Here is a 22,103-nt window from a genome sequence, read left to right as displayed (position 1 = left end):
GCAATCAAAAGATGTCCAGCAGTGCCATCAACTCAGAATTGGTAGAAAACAGTGGGACCCTGGTACACCCATCTACTGTCTGGAGAAGTCTTGTCAGAAGTGGCCTTCATGGAAGACTTGTGTCCAAAAAGCCATACCTCCGACATGGCAACAAGGACAAGTGACTCAACTATGCACGAAAACACAGGAACTGGGGTGCAAACAAATGGCAGTAGTTGCTCTGGACTGATGAGTCAAAATCTGAAATATTTGGCTGTAGCAGAAGGCAGTTTGTTCACCGAAGGGCTGGAGAGCAGTACACGAATGAGTGTCTGCAGACAACAGTGAAGCATGGTGGAGGTTCCATGCAAGTTTGGGGCTGCATTTCTGCAAATGGAGTTGGGGATTTGGTAAGAATGAATGGTCTCCTCAATCCTGAGAAGTACAGGCAGATACTTATCCATCATGCAATACCATCAGGGAGGCATCTGATTGGCCCCAAATTTATTCTGCAGCATCACAACGACCCCAAACATACAGCGAAAGTCATTAAGAACTATCTTCAGCGTAAATAAGAACATGGAGTCCTTCCATGGAGACCACTTTCGCTCAAAAAGCGATGGATGGTGCAATAAGAAATTGACGTACCTTCACCTTGGAGTTCAGCTTGTGTCTCTTTGGCAGTTATCCTTGGTTCTTTTTCTGCCATTCGCACTATCCTTCTGTTCAATCTGGGGTCGATTTTCCTCTTGTGGCCGCGCCGAGGGAGGTTGGCTATGGTTCCATGGACCTTGAACTTCTTAATAATATTTGCAATTGTTGTCACAGGAACATTGAGCTGCTTGGAGATGGTCTTGTAGCCTTTACCTTTACCATGCTTGTCTATAATTTTCTTTCTGATCTCCTCAGACATCTCTCTCCTTTGCTTTCTCTGGTCCATGTTGAGTGTGGTGCACACAATGATACCAAACAGCACTGTGACTACTTTCCTCCATTTAAATAGGCTGAATGACTGATTACAACATTAAATAAACAAATTACTTTGGAATATCACTATAATCCAATTATTTATTATATTTTACAAAGGGTACCAACAAATGTGTCCAGGCCATTTTAGAATATCTTTGTAGAAGGAGCAATAATTCATTTTTTTTTCACAGTTTCTTTGCTTTATTCTATGACATACCAAAGGGATGCAAGTATACATGATGCAATAGTTTTTATTTCATCACCTTTTAGGAGGAATGAAGCAATATTTCAATGAGCTGTAAAAGTACCAACAAATTTAAGCACATCTGTATATAGATAGATAGACAGAGTGACATCATGCAGGGGAGTGGAACAGAACGGGAGGCACATCAGGTCCAGACACCCCTCCCTCCTGCCCTTCTTTGCTACACACAACAAGGGAAAATACCTGCCACTCCCCGGTGAGCTGCTACAAGAAGACACACCTGCGCCTCATCAAAACAAAGATATATGCGTATAAGGATGCCACCCTGAATATGTAACTGCACAGCACCTGAGGTGAAACGCATAGAGCGTGGATAAGAATGCTGTTGAACTGTGTGGAGACATAAAACGAAAAATAAAAATATTTGCTTATTGACTACCCAGCTACTGAACCTTGACTGTTTTGAGAACCCCCTCCTGGAAAGCTGACCTGGACCAAACTGCAAGAATGAGATTTCCTTACACTGCTTACCTACACTACACTATTGTTAACTTCTTCCCGACGCTCCAAGGCGTAACAAACAGTGACTGCATTTCACAGCCATGATCCCAAACACACAACCCACACCCTGCACTGTCACAATATATGGTTTCCTCATATGCAATGATTTCAATATATATATATATATATATATATCTGTGTGTGTGTGTGTGTATGCGTGTGTAATTAACATAAAGCGTTTAGTTAGACCGATAAATTAATACACAACTGGAACTCCACTGCATTTAATGAATTAAGATAAAACATTTTAGACATAGCTTGTGTTAGCTCTAAATGAGGCCGCCATTTGCTTCACCTGTAATATCTTTCCATATTTTTATCAAAAAGGAAGAGTTGATCTACACAGTGACAAGTTGAGCCTATCTCTCACTGTGAGGAGTATGCATCCTGGATAATGAAATACATAATTGCTTAAAAGCATGTTATCCGTTTATGCTCTGTAATCTATTCGTCACATTAATTATTAGATGTATTTAAGTGCTAAATTCAAGATTAGTCGTGTAATTATCTTGTCATCTGCTTTTATTTCAAATCATAAAAAAACCACTTTGCTCAAGTCTATTCTATATCACATTAAATAACAACAACACAACTCTGCGGAAGTCAAACTGTACCAAGCAAAGTTTTTACGATACTGCATCTCTGAGCATCACCTACATGAGTGTAAGCGGTCAGAGTCACAGGCTTCCCCCTGCACCCCTCTGTTCCTGCCCCAGTATCCGTGTGCATGGCTGTGCTCAGTGTGCATGCTCAGAGGCTGTGCTGTCGAGGGGACTGTGCACCAGGAGCTGTAAAGGACCACAGAGACACTGCGGATCACTGGGAACTTCCACTGCACTGTAGAGATGCACGGCCTGTCAGGTTACTTATCTAAAGGGTTGATCTGTAACTTTAAAATTGCACCTTGAAGTGTTAGTGAGACAAAATATATAATATAAGACAAAGGTAAAAAAAAAAAAAAAAGTGCAATTATTCCACCCACCACTATCTGGTTACCCAATTGTGATGCATTTTACCAGTAATGGTTTCAAATTGACTTTTCTACCATGCAGTGCTTAGCCCTGTGCTTTGCTTACCAATCACACTAGTGTGGGATTTACAAGGCTTTTGTGTTTCTCCATTTCTTTGTCATTCTGCCACAAAGTTTAATTAGGTTCATGTTATGCAACGATTGACATATAATATCTTGCTTGTTTTGTAAATGGTTAATTTCCAGAGAACACGCCATTCTGAAAAGGATGATGAAATATTGACACATTAGCTAGTCTCTAATGATAACGTATTGGGCTTGTCCAAAACCGTGTGTTCAGCCAGAATTCATCTAATGTATTCATTGTTCAGCTGCTAGCTGGGACTATTATAGATGAAAGGTGTGATGTTCTGAATGCCAAGCAGATAGACAAATTGAGAGACACCGAAAACCATCAATTTGAATTTATACTGTAACGCCAGTTATTGAGTAAATGCAAGTGTTGGCTGAGCGACATTAAATCCATTGGATAAATCAGACTCTGACCTTTAGTTTGACCCCCTGACCAATGTAATTCATGTTGTAGTTTAGCCCCCAGTGGAGATATACTAAATGGTTTGGGTTGTCTTCATTTATGCTAATCTGCTATGTTTTAGCCTCATTTTATAAAAATCCCTTGGGTGTTCTGCATGGAAAAATCTATCCATTTTAAAAGAGCTATTGCCACATATGTACCAGTTGTTTCAGTGATCATACAGTGTACTTTAATCTCTTAATCCAGATGGATTTCACTCTGAAAAAGCCATAGAAAAAGCCACCTTGCCCCGACATTTCCTTTAAGCATTTAAATTGTAATTAACAAATGTCATGGAAGTCCCTTCCAAGGAGGTTTAAAGAAACCACAGTCATATATCAAGTTGTTATGTTGTGGACATTTTTAAAGCAAATTTTTACTTTTCCAAGTCTGCAGAACAGATGGAAAAATGTATTGAGTTTGTATTCACAGCTGTATTTTATTGTATTGTTTATTTTTATTTTTGAATTTCCATTCAACTCGTATAACAATACCACAAGTATGACTGAGAATTTTGTGCCTACTCACTTTCTGGTGTGTTACCTTCTACGGTATCACTGGATTACCTTGAGGGCCCAGAGAGAGATGCTAAAACTGTCCTGAGAAAATAAACAAGCTTGTTCCTACAACAGATTGCGACCTGGTGATGTAAAGCACTATAAAAGTTATTGATAGGAGCAGATGCCAAGCTGTATATCTGCTGAAGGAAAGCTGCCGTGAAGTGAGATGGTTATTTATTTACAAACCTGCAGTATGTGGGGAGCAGAATGGGCAATTTTGGTCTAAATTGTGTTTCAGGGACACTAGAAATCGCAAGGAAGTCTGGTACAATAGCGGTGCAGGCTCAGTAATGGACAGCTGAGGAGGAGCGAAGCCCGTGTGCTTCTCTTCCTACCCAGGCATGCAGGAAGTGTGAACAGAGGCATTAAGCAGGTGATAGACAGCTAATACCCCAGAGCACTGCTGCAGCCAGGATTAGAGGTTTTATTTTGTTTTCAAGCTTCACCTCCAACATGTCAGGAACAAAAAAAACAAGATTCTCCTACAGGGTGTGCGCCTAGTGACCACAAATACTCAAAGTGTTGGCTCTGTTATTGTTTTCCAATTTTTCAGTCTCCATTTCCATCCTCTCCTTTTACTTCAATTCAAGGCTTTCCCTGCAGATGCTGGTACTGTTTGTACCAGTGATTAAACACATGACTCATACTAATGCCATCCTGCTTTTAAATGTACTCCACATGTACCTCGCATTGACAGTGTCTCAGGGCAGGAGAAAATGTAAATCTTTGACCCTACATCGATCCAAATCTTGGAATTCTGTGCTCATCAAAGAAAAAGATGTCCTATTGTATCAGAGTTTCCGTCTGTTCTTTCTTTTACAAGCATCAGATTTGCAGAGGTTTGGTTTCCTTAGCTACAAAACTGCAGCTGAAACCCGGTGAACAGATTGAAGCAGCACAAAATACTTAAATAATCCAGAGCCTCTGGAATATCCCAAACTTTCAGTCTCGGTCATTATGAAATCTGAACTTTCTCCTGTGATACTGAATCTTTAGGTTCTTATTGCCCCCTTCTCTGATCTATTTTCATAACAAACAGTTTAATTGTTCAGTTTATTTCAGTGTTAAATAATGCAATTATTGTTTTAATTAATTAATTTAGCTGACACCTTATCAAGTCAACAAACAGCAACTCCTCACGTCTGCCTTGGTACAGCGTAGGCACATTGAGTAGTATCATAATTGTTGCAGTGTCACTCATTTAAAAGCTGGTTTACATACTATTATAATAATGTATTAAATATTATAAATTCAGTCAGGTGAAGCCTTTTCACCTCAGTCTCTCACACGTCCAGGTATAATATATAAAAAAATATATATATTAAAAATGAAAGTATTATTCTTGCTTTTTTTACTTCCAGATCAAGTCAACTGGTAAAAATGATCTAGTAGCCTTTATAACATATTGTTAGGAATTACAGGATCACATACAAATGTACAGTTGGCATCGTTGCTTGCTATCCATATGTTTTTTGATCAGATTTGAATTAGTTATTGAGTTTCTCAATGTGAGGGACTGGAATAATGTTATTATATTATCATCAAATGCAATACAAATCATTGATGATAATTATAATCATCATCATCATAAATTATAAGTAATACTGAAAATTGTAAGTTGCCCTGGTTTAGGTCCTAAGTCCTAATATTCATAATTTTGACAAATACATTAATAAGGCATGGTCTCCATCGATCCCCTCTGTGATGGATAATCATGTGTAATTAATATTGTAAATGCAAAATATATATCAGTGCACTAACAGTTTTGTACTGGACTACATGACTTTGTAGCATATTCATCATATGTACACTATCAAAGCAGTTTCAATAAATCAGGAATAATGGCTCTTCAGTCTGTATGCTGTCACTCAGATTGTTTTTTAATTTTCGTTTGATCTGCAGAACTGTAGCCAATGTTTGTGACTGTGGCTGGGGTTTGCAGTGTGCACATGCACACTTCCTTTACAGGACTGCACACGTATGGAACTGGCAGGTAATCTGCTCCACATGATCAAGCAGGGACTGCATATTAACCCCCTCTTATAAGTATAATTATAGTATAATTTGCATTTTAATTAACAATGAGATTGTGATCATGCAACAATCAATTGAAACACAGAGTGTATCATACACAAAGTGAGCATCGGCCCACATGTATTCCAGAGAGAGAGAAATCTACGAGGGACTGGAATTCCATTCAGTTATGTCTTGCATGCTGTTCAGCAGTGAAAAGGGGGGAGGGCCCTGAGAATAATGTTCATAAATATATGTAGTATACAATAGCACAGAGCTTTAAGGTTCTTTTTTAAAGGTCTGAGATCGGTTTGTGTGCGTTTGTGTTATATAAGTTTGTTATATATATGTCACAGCCTTTAACCAGGGCATCATTGTAAAGCTGCACACTCTCAGACTTGTTTATTTTCAGCTAACTCCTCTCAATTCTGGGATTAGTCTTGTTTTTTACCCCTCTGAACTTCCTCTCTCTCTCTCTCTCTCTCTTGCTCGCTCACTCCATGTTAAGCCACCCTGATCCTTTTGTGCTCTGCAGACTGAGGCAGAACAAGGTGAAATTCCTGCACAGCCTCCCTGGGTTTGTGTGTTAAGCACCTCAGCTCTCCGATTAGCCTTTCTCCACCACCAGCGGCAGCCCCTCCCTGTGTCACCACGGCCTTGATCTAGTCTGGCTGCGGCTGATTGCTGGAGAGATGCATCGATTGGGGGCTTTTATCTGAAGGCCCAGGTCTTGTCATGATACTGCCGTGCCGTGTTAGTGCGCTGGACTCCTGTGTGTCAGGGATAGTTCTGATCACTGAGGCGGAGGCAAAGACATACAGACAAACATTTTCTAATCATGTATATAGTCAGCACAGATAAAGCAATTACTCCTCAAGGCCAAATATAATTAACTTTTATTTTTCTTATTACTCCATCTTTAAACTAGGGTAGCCAAAAAACATTAACAAAAAAACTCACATATATATATACTATTTTGTCCTGTCATTTGTTCTCAGAAATGCATTTTACACTATTATAGTATGAGATGTATTATTTACCCCTTTTTTACTTTTTTCTTTTCTCCCCTCGTTCACGGTCACTTCTTCTCTCTGTTGCCCGTGTCAGTAGTTGAGTTTGCACTTAGTCAAGCAGAAAGCTCCACAACAGCACTTCACCTAGCAGAGCTTCAGTTCTGTCACATTTCACATCACAGTACCTCCTGGCGGGATATTGCTCAGGTACCTGCGTGACTGTGTGCTGAAAATCCTCTGGACATCCACTTGGAATAGAGATGTCAGCCAGCAGAGCGCCGGGTGAACAGACACATCCTGATTCATGCTGAATCGTGCCGGAAGTACAATAATCAATTGATCAATCAATCAGTCACATTTTAAAATATGTAAATAAACAAGAAACTTCTTAGACAGTGTGTAAGACATTCTGAGGAGAAAAAGTAAAAGCTTGCATGTGTAATACTGTCGCACTGAGGAGAGAAAGATAACCAGCAAATTCCCTTCAGTGCAGAGGAGGGGGACAATGGCTCGAAGTGCCTGTCTCGTACACATTAGAGCATACTGGAGCTGACGAGCAGTGCGCGCATGGTTTCGGTCCAGAGGCAAAACACTCTCTGTGGAGCTTGCATCATACGCTCATCATGATCACAGAAGGATTTAAATGCATGTATGCTTCTCTGTGAAGTAGGACCAAACAAGATGTGACAAACAGGAAAATAAATAAAATAAACAAAAAGCAAAACTTAATGCATTTAATAAAGCCTGATGCCCGTGGACATTTTTGTTTTTGTTTTGTGTGCATGTCTTATTGCTGGACAAAGCTCGGCACAGTCTGGTGTGGTTCAGTCTATTCCAGGGTGCTCACTGAAGCTCACTGGATCATTCTCCCTGTTATAAGTGGTCCCACCTGCAGTTCTTTGTTTGCAATTTGCCAGAGAATCTGCAGTTAGTGCCACCAGAGCCATCACCCAACCACCAATCTCACTGTAGCATGCCTGTAAAGCTTCTGTTTTTATATATTTTGTTATTCAGTTATTCATTCATCCATTCATATATTGAAATACAACTGAAAAACAGATTGCTGCAATTTATATGGATATGCATCACACCCCTTCGTTGTGATCGGAATCAAGGAAACAGGGTTTGACGGATCTGCCTGTGTGAACATGCCCTAATAGAAAAATTACTCTGATTTACTGCTTTCTTATATCATTAAGTGCATCTTAAGATCAATACTTGATTACATATGCAGCATGGGCCTATTAGTCATTGCACTGGTCAAAGCTTTCAGAAGGGAAAAGAAAAGTGAAATTAGAACATTTCAGTCAGCTGTGGAACCTTGAACTCCACATTGGTATGTATGCATGTGTGTGTGCGTGTATGTGATTGAATGTGTGTTTGCGTGCGCGTGTGTGTGTATGTTTCCAAAGGAGCGTATGTGTGTATGCGTGTGTGTGTGAGAAAGAGAGACGTTCAGCAGCAGTGTGCCGGTTTTCATACTGGGCTGCAGAGCAGACAGTCATTATACAGCTGCTTTATTCCCTGGCTGTATGGCTGCCCTGAGTCCTAATGGCTGCAAGTGGAGCAGAAATATATGGCATGAAGGCAGAAGTTAAGAGGAGCGCTCCTTGAACAGTTTACTGTTTAATTGGGGAGGGAGTCTGGCTCTGAGTGTGTGGGGCTGAGTGAAGACACAAGTCACCGCTGAACAGAGAGGGGGAGGGACAGAAGGCGGGGCACAGTGGCATTTCTTTGTGTTTATATAAGATGGACAACTTTTGCACAACATTAAAAAGAAATAACAGGTCCCCTCTGTGCTGCAATGACTGGGAAATGGGATAAGCGTGTGACACAACATGAACACTGCAGTGTCCACTGGGCTGGAAGGCAGCATTGCAGACTCCATCGCCAGCGATCCTTGTCGTGGCTCAGAGCTTTTGGCCGGTTATTACAGGACAAAGGCAAACATTGCTCAGCATCAAGATACCGTGAGGTTATGTAAAGGGGTTATTAGAGGGGTAAATATGCTTTGCCATTGTGGCGATGATTGAATGCTCCTCTCCAGCAGCAGGACACAAGCAAACTCATGCTCAGCTCATCACTGGTTGATCAGCTGTCTGAGGTGCCTTTCTCAATGCTTGTCTTCGTTTATTTAATCTTGCACAGTCTATCTCTTCCTACCTGCCTGCCTCCCTTGGTACCTGCCTGCCTGTGACGTCACATACTATTTAGCCTTTGTAAATGTGCCCTAAAGTGGTTATCTGTCTGTCTTTGTGTGTTGTCAGTGCTAATTTGTGTACTGGTTGTTCTGCTGGTGAATGTTCAAGATCTCAGCAGGAGAATGAAATGGTCACGTGGAAACACGGCATGATAATTTCACTGAATGACGAGCAGGGAGAGAACGCAACCAAGCAGAAACAAGGACAATAAAAGTGGGGAAGGATACAGGAGGTAAAGATGTCGGGTTTGATTGAGATAGGTCTGAGGCCTCTCTCCACCATGCAAGAGCTGTCCAGACCCATAAACGAGTGTATGGAATGAAAGACACGTGAGGGGTGGAAGGAGGCATGCAGGGCCCTGAGCAGAGGGGCAGGAGGCCAGTGCACTGAGCTGATTGTCATGCTGACAGTCCTCGAGCTGTAAATGCCAGACAAGTAATTCATGCACTCTAGGCTCAATATCAATTTTCAGGTCTCTCCCTTCTGCTCTGGGGCACAGACTAACCTGGCCCTGGAGGAGCTACCTGCAGCTGTTTTCACACTGCCCTTGTAAATTACCACGCTCCTGTCTCCTCACCTCTACACTCCGCTCCGAAAGTTAGACTTAGGCTTGATTATATGTTGTCTCCGTTGCTCGTCGTGAAAACTGTGAACCGCTGAAGGATCACAGGAAAACTGAAATAGCACAGACTAACACTGCTGCTTGTATATCAGCCCTCCTGTAGTGTATCTAATGTGATTACCAGGATTAAATTAAAACAAAATACAACATGTAAAAAAAAGACTCAGCAGCTATATATACTAGTATTAAAAAAAAATCCCAATTTGATTGTAATAACTGAAAAATAAAGTGAAATTCATACCATGGCCCCAGGCATGCTCAGGCAGGGTGGTTTCTGGGCCTGAGAGTGACCCATATCTCCTGTGCTTCCCTCTCCCACAGGACAGACTTGCCTCCTGCCCACAAACCAGCCCCTCCCCCACCCAAGAAGAAGACCACTGAGATGAAGAGTCACCTCACTGCTGACGATATTCAGGTAGGGTCTTTCTTTACTGTCCTGCATGGGCCTGCGCTTGGGGGGGGGGGGCACGCCTGCCTGCTCTGACTACTGCCTATCACCTGGGGAGGACACTCACAGGCATTCTGAGTTTCCTCCTCGCTGCCTGCGGAAGTGAATGGTTGAGGAGAGTGGTGTTTGAAAACTTTGTGTTGTGGCCGCTCTTACAAGCTGTGTTGACTGGGAGGCTAGATGAGACTGTTAAGAGTGGTGGAGCTCTAGCCTGCCTTACTGGTGCTTTGATAGAGTGTGTGGTGTTTGTGTCAGGGTCAGGGGTGGGGAGGCAGGGCTCTGACCTGACATCACAATGGGCGAAGCAAATGAGCCAGCAGGGAGCAGCCTGCTGCGGGCAAGACGTCAGTGAAACCCGACCCAGACACCCTGCTGGGGGCTATTTCAGTGGGTTGTTTAGAAAGTGCAAGATGTGTATCACTCCTGAGGGGGAGTCAACAGCAGCAATCCCTGTTGTGTGAGCACCTGCTGGACCAGGGGTTGTCCTCATTCTGACCCCATGCAGCTGCCACCAAGAGGCTGTCACCATGCGATGGGAATGCTGTCTGATTACTGGCACTGATTCCTGTGTGAGTCCCGGGGTGATGTGAAATGTAGGATGCGAAAAAAAAAAAAAAGAATCTAAACTTCAATACATTGTAAAGTGCCTGCTGTCCTGTCCCCTGTTACAGTAATGAAAAATAGGATGTTGCGTCTCTCAGTAGGTGGTACTAATAAGTGAGTGAATAAAATAACCAAAATAAGTCTGTTGTGTTGTGAGAGATTGATGGACTCTCCCAGGGGTATCTGTAATGCACACCAGTGTTGCTTCAGTGTTCAATGTTGAGAAGTCTTCTCTCTGGGATCACTGGCCTGCTGCTTGCTGAATGCCTGTGTTTGCTGTGAAATGATAGAGCATTAACACAATCCTATTTTAGCACACCTGAAGTCCAAGAAAGTATGACTGAAGATGATCAGGTAAGCTGTGTGAGTGAAAGGAACTGCAACTCTGAGGAACTGCAACTGGGTAAACAGAAGTGTTTGAAGATACTCTGCATGGTCTCGTCTTTGCCGCATGTGTTGAGATCAAGGAGGGGGGCAGGATTTGGTGTGTGTCAGCTTAAGCATGCTGTAGGACTGGCTTTGTAAGGCAGATCAAATCTGTTGGGTATTGGTGACATGTATGTTTGTTTTTTTTCCTTTGAAAACCAACACCAATCTATCACCTGGTTGTTGTTGCTACATATTAATCTATAACACAATAGGGGTCCAACCAAAACACATAGAAAATAGCACCTTCTGTGGCATGATTCCCTTCAAACCCTTTCAAAACAAGGCAACGTTGAAAATGTGCCTGATTATCCCCCTCCCCTCATTTGAATAACAAAACCCAGATATTCTCTGCACAGAGAAGGCATGCAGACGTGTTTTCAGCTGAACCCCGTACAGCCCTAATAAGTATGCTAGCTTCTGAGATTTCCCTGACACTGCTGTGCCGAATCAGGAACACCACCCCTGCAATCGTGGAGAATGTGGTCATTATGTTTATTTTAGAAAGACGTTCTATTGTGGGGTTTGATTCGATTGTTCTTCATCCTTGATGGAGAAAAAAAAACAAAAAAAACGCAGCGATTAATTTGCTTCCCTGTGTGGCATTGAACGCTGAGGATTAATGGTCAGTTTAAATGAAAATTATTGCTCTGAAGAGATATAAAGTGAAGCCTGATGGAGCTGATTAAGTCAGAGTGAGAGATGTGACTGTCGGCTCCGGAGCGGGGCATGAGGCGTTGGCGTGGTGAGCTTGACTCTGTGTGGTGAGGGTGTGTTTTGTGAGTAGCTGGAGTCTCAGCATGGGCTGCTCCAGTGCGCCGTGTCAAAGTGAAGTGCTGGACTAAAACTGATCCAAAACCCCTGAGAATGTGGGACCCTTTTCCTTTCTTTTACTGTTTTTCCTTTTCTGTTCTCCTTCCCCCCTGCACCTTCCTTTTGCATAACCTAAACTATAACCTTTTTGCCAAGCTGTCTACTCTTGTGGCTAAATAAGTCAATTAATAAATAATTTTAACAAATGCATATACATCGAAAGAGCACGAGCTATTGCCTCTGCGTAGATGATGCCCTGCCATCAGTCTGAGCGTGCATCTCGCATCTCCCCTTCAGATAACACCGTACAAACACAGGGAGATGTTCTGGTTGCTTCCAATATCCGACCAGTCGTGTTCCCTGTCACGGCAGCACGCTGTTTGGCCCTGTTAAATATGCTCACAGTCACTCAGACACGTTTAAGCACATGTGGGACACCATGCAGAGATGAAGTCTCTCCCAGGGCGTGGGACTCTTCCATGCACGGTGAGCACAGTTCAGAGACCGCAATGGAGAATCTCAGGTAAGTATGCACAGTAAACCTCAACATGCATTATGTCACCCTTTGAAAAGACGTCACCATGTTATTACTTTTCCTTCTCCCCGCAGTCTTACCCTCCCTGGCTTATTTCCCCATATTTCCTTTCCCTGAGCCTCTGTCCTTACGTGTGCCATTCTCCAGAGCGTTCGTATTTGAGCATCAGAGGAGGCCTTTCAAAGGCCGGCGTTTAAAGTGCAGCACTGACACCTTCAGATAAACAACAGGCAGCAGACTACTGAAACACCCTGACAAAGCCATTTTAAGTCTTTGATAAAAGTATGCGCAGAGCTGGTAGGCCACAGATAAAAAGAAAAGAAAGAAAACCGTTCTTAAAGATCCTTGACAGCTCACCTAATGAAGAGCCCCTTTAAAGTTTAAACAACACACACTGATGTGAAGTGTCCGTAATGAACAGACCTGAACAGTCAGCCTCGTTGGCAGAGCCACAGAAAACCCAGACAGCTAATTTAATAGCCTATGAAAAGTGTTGTGCTGAAGCAGTAGTAATTCTTGATACTTAATCTGTAAGTCTCACAAATGTTAAACTGGTGGCTCTATGGCTGAGATATAGACTAGGAAAAAAATTGCTGCTACCGTTCACATGACAAAGTGAAGTAGAAAAATTCTGTCTGTTTTAAAGCATTTAAAGTGGCTATTGTACTGCCTTTCTGTTTAGATTATTTTTTTCTTTCTTGAATTGATTTTTTTAAAAGTTCTCTTCAGTTAAAGAGAAAGTTCTCGATACACTGAACAGATATCCCTGTGAAATAGGACGCAACACATCATGCATTTGTAAGAAGCTTCACCGAAACTCTGGCTTTGTCACAGGATTACCCCTCACTCCTACACTTCTGATGACTCACATCTAACAATTCAAACATTCCCCCAGCTAAACTAAAGTAAAAAGAAAGTAAGTCTATTTCTTTATTTTTGTTGGATTGTTTTGTTAATTTGTTTCCTTGATTCTTTTGGGGTTTTTTCTTACACTAAATAAATCTGTGGCTTAATTCGCTTTGGTTTGTCCCTGAAATCAAGAGCTTCCTGTGCTGTAGGTGTGTGTTACAGTGTCTGTGGAAATGGGATTGCACCTGCCAGACATGAAAATGTGCAAAACTTAGCTAATGGCAAGAAAAGCAGGTATAGAATGGGTTTCTGAGCCGACTGCGAAGGCAATGTCTTACAGGCCCTGCCCTTCGTGGTGCCTACCTAGCCCCTAGGCTCAGTAGTCAGTGAAATTAGTTTAATCAACTGCATGTCTTCCAAAATGTTAAACTGACAATGGAATATATCTATATCTATACAGCGTTTTGTTATGCCTGTTGCCTTCTACCTAATGTACTTGAGCAAAGCAGCAAGAAAGCAAGCTCTTCTTTCAGGATCACATTGTTCATATGTATATGTATATGTATATGTATATGTATATGTATATGTATATGTATGGTGATACCGTGTGGCCAGACACATAAGGACTGCCCTGGGAGGAGCGGTCACCTGATGGGCTATGTCCCCTGTGAGTGGATGAAACAATACCATTTAGAAATACATAATGCAGTTTCATTACCAAATAATGTGTTAAACATTCTGACAGAGACATCACTTTTGAAGTGAAATGAAATATAAATTCAACACCTAAGAAGTATGTGATTGAATAATAAGCTACTATATTGTGCATATATGAATTCAAAGGGGTGGGTTTTCACTTCTGTTCTCAATGTTCTCAATCTAGACTACAAACAGAACTACCGATGGTTCATAAGATATGCAGGACAATCGGGGGGATACTCTGGTGGTAGAGTAAGAGCAAGGTTGGAGGCCTGGTGCCTGGCTGGTTAGAAAGCACCAGGTTTCATGGCTGAACTGTTTCATTCTGAATTTAAAAACATAGCAAGGTTTGTTTAGTGATTTATGGGAGAGCTGCCTCAAATTTGTTGTTCTCTCTTGCTCTTCCTCATTCCGCTGCACCACTCCCCGCCTCTCCTCACGCAGCCCGTTGGGTGCTAAATCACCTCCCAGTGGTCTGGGGGAGGGCACCGCCTCCCACAGCAGTCCCCATGGGTTTCGCCCAGCAAGGTATCACCATATATATCTACATTTGTGAGTGTTTATACATATATACAGTACTATGCAGTACAGTACAGTACTAAGTGTACTAAGAATGCTTTCAAAAATAGACTTTAATAGATTATATTTATCAATTAACTAAATGCAAAATGAGTGAACAGAAGAAAAATCTACATCAAATCCATATTTGGTGTGACCACCCTTTGCCTTCAAAACAGCATCAATTCTTCTAGGTACACTTGCACACAGTTTTTGAAGGAACTCAGCAGGTAGGTTGGCCCAAACATCTTGGCAGCACTGTGGAGTAGTGGAGAAGGCTCTGGACTCGTGACCGGTTGTGGGTTCAAATCCCGGGTGGGGCAGTGCTGTTGTACCCTTGAGCAAAGTACTTCACTTAGATTTCTCCAGTAAAATGCCCAGCTGTATAAATGGGTACAAATGTAAGTTGCCCTGGATAAGAGTGTCAGCTAAATGACAATAATAATAACTAAGCACAGTTCTGTGGATTTAGGCAGCCTCAGCCTTCTCTCTCTTCATGTAATCCCAGACAGACTCAATGATGTTGAGATCAGGGTTCTGTGGGGGCCATACCATCACCTCCAGGACTCCTTGTTCTTTACGCTGTCGCTGTATTTTTGGGGTCATTGTCATGCTGCAGAATAAATTTGGGACCAATCAGATGCCTCCCTGATGGATACGTATCTGCCTGTACTTCTCAGCATTGAGGAGACCATTAATTCTGACCAAATCCCCAACTCCATTTGCAGAAATGCAGCACCAAACTTGCAAGGAACCTCCACCATGTTTGACTGTTGCCTGCAGACACTCATTCGTGTACCGCTCTCCAGCCCTTCGCCGAAAAAACTGCCTTCTGCTACAGCCAAATATTTCAAATGTTGACTCATCAGTCCAGAGCACCTGCTGCCATTTTTCTGCACCCCAGTTCCTGTGTTTTCGTGCATAGTTGAATCGCTTGGCCTTGTTGCCACGTCGGAGGTATGGCTTTTTGTCCGCAAGTCTTCCATGAAGGCCACTTCTGAGCAGATTTCTCCTGACAGTAGATGGGTGTACCAGGGTCCCACTGTTTTCTGCCAATTCTGAGCTGATAGCACTGCTGGACATCTTCTGATTGCGAAGGGAAGTAAGCATGATGTGTCTTTCATCTGCTGCAGTAAGTTTCCTTGGCTGACCACTGCATCTACGGTCCTCAACGTTGCCCGTTTCTTTGTGCTTCTTCAAAAGAGCTTGGACAGCACATCTGGAAACCCCTGTCTGCCTTGAAATGTCTGCCTGGGAGAGACCTTGCTGATGCAGTATAACTACCTTGTGTCTTGTTGCTGTGCTCAGTCTTGCCATGGTGTATGACTTTTGACAGTAACTCTACCTTGTTAGCTGAGTTTGGCTGTTCCTCACCCAGTTTTATTCCTCCTACACAGCTGTTTCTGTTCCAGTTAATGATTGTGTTTCAACCTGCATATTGAATTGATGATCATTAGCACGTGTTTGGTATAATTGTTTAATCATACACGTGACTATATGCCTACAAAATCCCTGACTTTGTGCAAGTGTACCTAGAAGAACTGATGCTGTTTTGAAGGCAAAGGGTGGTCACACCAAATATGGATTTGATTTAGATTTTTCTTCTGTTCACTCATTTTGCATTTAGTTGATTGATAAATATAATCTACTAACATGTCTATTTTTGTAAGCATTCTTACTTTACAGCTTTGTTCACACCTGCCTAAAACTTTTGCACAGTACTGTATATATATATAAATATATATATATATATATATATATAAAATTATACAATCACAGACTTGAGTGTTGGCACACTTTTTTTGAAGCCGTCATCCGACAAGTAATTAATTTCAAATTTGTAATTGAAAGGTAAACATTTTTCAGTTGTATATTTTTGACTGAAATGGGATACAAAAGTAAGTGCCAGTACTTTAGTCTGTGATATATGTGTATATTGTATTTAAAATGTGTGTGTCTACAACTAACCCAGTTTAAGCAGAGTGTGACTGTTTACCTCACAAGTGCATCTCTCCCAGGATCTTCACAGTGAGGTTGGAGCCACGGTGGGGGGGGGGCGGTAAATCTCTGAGAGAGAGGGAGAGTGAGAAGGAGAGAAAGAGCAAGAGAGGGTGGAGAGACCTCCCTGTCTCTGCTCTGCGCTGTAAAGGCCAACCTCACCAACGCCTGGGCTCTGATGTCTCCGTAGGTGGTTCACCTGGACAAACCTGAGGAGGAAATGCAGAAGCTTCCCCTTCAGCCTCCATATTATGACATGGCGCCCTCTGAGTCTGCTCCCTACTCAGACAAGCTGGTGAGTAGTGCACCAGCAGGAAGACCCAACTCCTCCTCCACCACCTCGGCCTGCACTCCATACCGGTCCACAGCCGGTCTTCAGGCCTGTGTCTGCTCAGGGGACCCCTCTGTCTTCCCTGTTTCATTTGTAATTGTTGTAATGGACTCTCAAGTGACAAAAGGAGTACACGACTCAAAAACTAAAAATGAGAGAAACATTAAACCTAAACGGCTGCTGGTATTTAATGGGAGGGAGTTGTAGTCTGAGAATCACATGACTAAAGCACAGAGGGATTCGTCTTATTGTCTGTTTTTGTGCTTTGTTTGAAAAATTTAAATGGGGAAAAATAAATAAATTAAAAACGCAACATGGACCCATTTTACTTGCATATTAATGGTGTAGCCTCCTCTCCAGCAGCAGTACATGCTTGTCTGTAAATTGTTCAGTCTTTGGAGGAGTGGTAAGCTTTGTCTGTGTAATCCTGCTGGGCCCCAGTGGTGGATCTTCTGCCCTGCTACTGCAGACTGTCCGGCACAGGAGTGGGCAGCCTGTCGCTGTATAGCAGCACACTACTGCACACCATCAGCCCCAGCATCCTACCCACATCTCATCTCCAAACATCAGTCAGTGAAACTACAGCCTCCCACTCTCCTCCCTCTTCCCTGCTCATGTGCTCTGTAGTCCCAGTACACAGCTGCCGACATGGATAGATAAAACTTTAATACCCCTTATAAAGGTTTACTGATATTTTAAATGGTGTAATCACAGTGAAGTGTGGGAAACTCCAGTTAAATCACAGTAAGGCATGAAATGGAAAAGTGAACCATGGCAAAAGCAAAGTATATGCATGGAAAAACTGACAAATTACTATGCAGTTTTACTGTGGTAAATGTTCGTAAGGGAAATCAGCAAATCCTGTGGATGTTTGTGTTGTAATTAAACATGCTCGTGCAATGTGTAATTATATTTCCCTGCATCTAGAAGTTGGACTGATTATACAAAGTAAAAAAACAAGTTGATGATTCCTTTGAGATTGAGATTGAATCTGTTTTATGAAGCGTTGGGGAAATTGCACAACTCCTATTTTTTTTTCCAAAATCTTTCCTGATCCCTCTTAATTGTATTTCATTTTTTATTTAAGCAAGTAAAATAGGCACTGGATTTATGCAAGTTTGAAAATAGCAAGGGATTACTTCAAGCTTTGTGTGTTCACTGGATTTGCATACAGTGTAATAGTGTACATCATTGCTAAAGCCACAAATTCAAGTTATGTAGTCCACATTTTTTGTGGTAGTTTTTTGTTTCTGGCATATGGTTTATGAAACACACTTTATTTACGAGAAACCTTAAGTTGAAATGTACCCATGCAGCATGTATAAGCTACTGCTGTTGTGTTAAAAGCTCTTTCATGGTTTGAATTTGAGAGATCTCTCTTGCTTTCAAGGAACACTCAGCTGATCACCCAGAAGATAAAGGATTAGATTGAGAAATCAAAGTTTGCTGTAGGCAGAGCTGTACAGATTTAAAGAGCAAAAAGATTATTGGCTGAAATGAAATGACAATACTTGCAATTCCCTTATCTGTGTCCTCCCTATGCTCAGAACCACACAGTTTCTCATAGAAGCTATGATGTGGAGTATCAGTGCATCATCAATATATTATCAATAGTGATTAGTTTATAATAATAATAATTATTATTATATATTTTAGTTGCACAGTGATCTTGTTTCCACAAACGTGCCGTGTGATTTGCATCTGAAATGTGCTTATTCGGCAACCCCCCCTCCAAGACACAAACCCCAATCTCCCTCTGCTGTCTGCTCGCCTCTGTCAGTCGGCAGGAGCCATACACTCCTCCTCTTCTACGTTGGCGTACAGGCACTTCAGAGTAATTGCTTTGTTAAAAAGTTGACTAATTTTACTTCTGGATGATTACATAGACGATTCCCCTGCCGCCGTGCTGCTGTTTTGCTGCTCTAATTATTCAGTGAGAAGTTGCTGCAGTATCAGCAGTCGTCCCAGCAGTCATGAACGGAGGGAGGGTGAGCTGTCAGTCACGCTGGCAGTGTCACAGGTAGCTGGAATCAGGGCCCGGGGGCAAACGCTGCACAGCATGGCAGGCCTGTCCTCCTAACATCCACGGAGAATAGGGAAGCATCTGTCCCCACTGTGCTTATTAACACTGCAGATGCACTTGATTGAGTAAATATAGAAGTTTGCTGTGCTTTACACATCTTCCCCAACTGAGTGTATCATTGAAATTGAACAGAGTTTATAACTATGACCAACTATGAATCAGTTTACGCACTACATTGGTTAACAACATCATATGGTGTCCCCTCCTTGGGTTTATTTCACCTGCTGCTGCTTTGTTGGAGGTATTAGATGGTGGAATGTTCTAGGCTCTTTGTTTAATCACTTTCTTTATCATAGTATTCTATAATACAGTTCTGGCATCCTTAACTCTTAGGGATGAAAGGCATAAGGGCCTATATCCCCTCCCCATAAAACCTGCAGGTGAAGACAATTAATGGTGCCCTGCTCAGGACAAATTGATTAGAAACAGTAGAGCTGTGAATTGTTGTTAATAGGCAGTTCACTAATGCCTTATCTGTCTTTGTTTCAGAACAGCTGGGCATAGGAAAGAATCAGAACAGAGTTTAGGGATGGTTTATCCCTATAGGAGTGTATGTTTTGCCCTCTACAAATACCAGTATCTGCAGTTAAGTGTTACTACGTGTAAAGTTACTTTCCCTGCAGTTTTGAATTCTCTAATTTGAATTCTCTTCTCTTAATTTTAACATTCCTTGTGGTGCCAGTTCAGAAGAGTGGTGTAAATGTTATCAAACAATAAACTTCATAACCTTTTACCAGGGATAAATTGCCTTGTTGTTACATTGCAAATAATGTGTTTCTGCCGTCTTTGATGGATTTCAAATGCATTGCCCCTAGTTTCTGTGTTCCCGAGGACTGCAATTTGCTACTGCACTGTAAATGACAAATACATTTGCTCCCTGGGACAAAATTTCATTTATTTGTATGTCTGAAACTGGCACAGACTGCACAAAAACGAATCTTACTAAGCTTGTTAGTTGGATTTACAAATATAGGGCTTTGCCAAAGAAAGTTGAAATAAAACAAACCGGAACTGACATGTTCTGAATTAGTGATGCTTCAGTTATTCTGTGAAATCTTCAGCTCCAGGCCCGGCACAGTTAACTCTCACAGCCAATAGGATTGCAGAGTAAAAGAGAGTTATCCAAAGCAACCAATCGGTGCTAGCAGAGGGAGGGGTTTATTAGCTCAGTTTAACCAACACTGCTGCAGTTTATTTCTGTCAAGAAACAAAACACGGGTATTATAAGCTGAACAGCAAACACAACACACTCAGGAACATCTTCTTAAATACTTAAAGCAGCTTTCATATTGTATTCATTATTTGATTAAAATATCAATAGTCTACAGCAGGTGTCATAACTATCTTCCTTTGTAAAATATGCAGCTGTTTAGAGGGCTTAACTTCCCTGTGTTGTGCTATGTGTTGCAAAGCTCATTATTTTCAGTCAATTATCTTTACTTCTTTCTTTTTATTACGCTGAGTTGCTGTGCTGTGCTGGACCCATCACATTTACCACTACGTCTCCACGGCTCTCATTCTCTCCCCACCAGCTTAACTGCTGTTTTGCCAGCAAAAACATTTTGCCTCAACCGCCCATTTAATAAATGTATGCTTCGTGGAGACTGCCAACTTTATCAAAGGAACTTGTCTTTTTTTATAAACACTGTCATTAAAGTACAACTGGAACTGAGTGCACTTGAGCTGAATGACTTGGTACAGAATGCAGCTCGGGACTAATTAAACGGATTTGCTGGGCTCCTGCCCCAGCCTCTGGAGAGAACAGTCAGCCCTCAAATAAAAATGACGTGGCTGTAATTAGCCCTGGAACAGCATTAGCATCCCCCGTCCTAATTTTCTTCCCCCCCTTCCTCTCTGCAACCATGAAGGAAAAGCCCCCTGTCACACTGTTTGGGTTAGAGAACAGATCTGCTACTAGAGTCAGACAGAACACAGACAGTATTGGAGGCAAGGGTTCAGTTCGGCTGCCACTGGATATATCCCCATTGACTTTCAACTGGCTTGTGCCCCTAGCTTCTGAGTCTCTTCCACAGACCAGTCCACTACACTTCCCTCTGAGCTCTTCAAGTCCACAATTCCCTGTCCACTAAAACTTGATTCTATTCTTTCCATTTTCCCTGTCAATGTCCTTAAAAAATGATGCTATGTCACACCTGAGCGTCTAACAGTACACCTGTCAGCTTGGGCTGTAGGGGTCTTCTCTGGAGGAGAGCTGCTCAGTTTTGTCTAACTCAGAAATGCCATCACAGCTGACTTTGGGTGCTGGGATTAAAGAAGTATACTTTAGAACAGGGCAGTTACTGTCAGGGTGGTTCTTGTGATCTGGGTTTTATTCAGTTTGATCAAATCTCTGCTCTGCTCTATTCTGGGTGAAGCTGGTTCCAGCTGTCTCATGTTGACACCTTGTGGAGCTCGATCCCTCAAACATTTTTACTGTTCTTGTCCTCTGATATCTGATGAAAAGATCATCAGACAGATTCAGAGAGGTACAGGCCATTGACTGCCTGTTCCTTAGGGTGGGGTTTCATTTTCAGTGAAAGGACCAAAAGGCAAGTTGACAAATCAAACTGAAGGTTTCAGCTTCTTAAATTTGAGCTGGGTGTTTAGGGGAACTTGCCCGTCATTTACCTCCAGCAATAAATGTGCCATAACTTCTAACCTGCCTAAAGTTATAGACAGAAAAGTAAAAACACATATAAAACCAGACCTCTGCATTCTCTACAGATTAGCCAAATTGGGGTAGTTTGTATAATTCAGGAATTTAGTACCAAAGACTTTTATTACTCTCTGGCAACTTAATTGGACAAATGCTGTGGGATCTGGAAAGGAAACCGAATTCTTAATATTTTTTTTGTTAAATGATTGATGTTTTACTTTTTTTTTGGTGTTTTATTCCTGTGGTCTTGGTCTTTCTCATCCATTTTTTTCACCTTTATCGTCCTCATTTCCACGTAGTTGTTCTTCTTTACTTCCTGTTTACCCCTCTCTCTGTCTTATCAGGATTCCCTTTGCCTGCCCTCCACCCTCTCCCAGTCTCACCATCTTGCTCTGGACTTTGATCGCTGTTTGAGTCTGATCTCTCTCTACTCATTT

The 22,103-nt window shown here is 42.0% G+C and overlaps 1 protein-coding gene across 2 annotated transcripts in view; it reads left to right on the top strand.

Annotated features, from left to right (window-relative positions):
- nectin1a (nectin cell adhesion molecule 1a) overlaps positions 1-22,103 on the top strand; it is a 180,940-nt gene that overhangs the window by 138,183 nt on the left and 20,654 nt on the right. For both annotated transcript variants that reach the window (XM_066707676.1, XM_066707677.1), the window contains exons 7-8: positions 9,989-10,082; positions 16,787-16,891. In XM_066707676.1, the coding sequence (XP_066563773.1) occupies positions 9,989-10,082; positions 16,787-16,891 (199 nt within the window). The remainder of the gene's footprint in view (positions 1-9,988; positions 10,083-16,786; positions 16,892-22,103) is intronic.

The sequence above is a fragment of the Amia ocellicauda genome, chromosome 1 (genome assembly GCF_036373705.1).
Source record: "Amia ocellicauda isolate fAmiCal2 chromosome 1, fAmiCal2.hap1, whole genome shotgun sequence".
NCBI lineage: Eukaryota > Metazoa > Chordata > Actinopteri > Amiiformes > Amiidae > Amia > Amia ocellicauda.
Note: the sequence above shows the minus strand (reverse complement) of the source record. Positions and strands in the feature narration are given on the sequence as shown.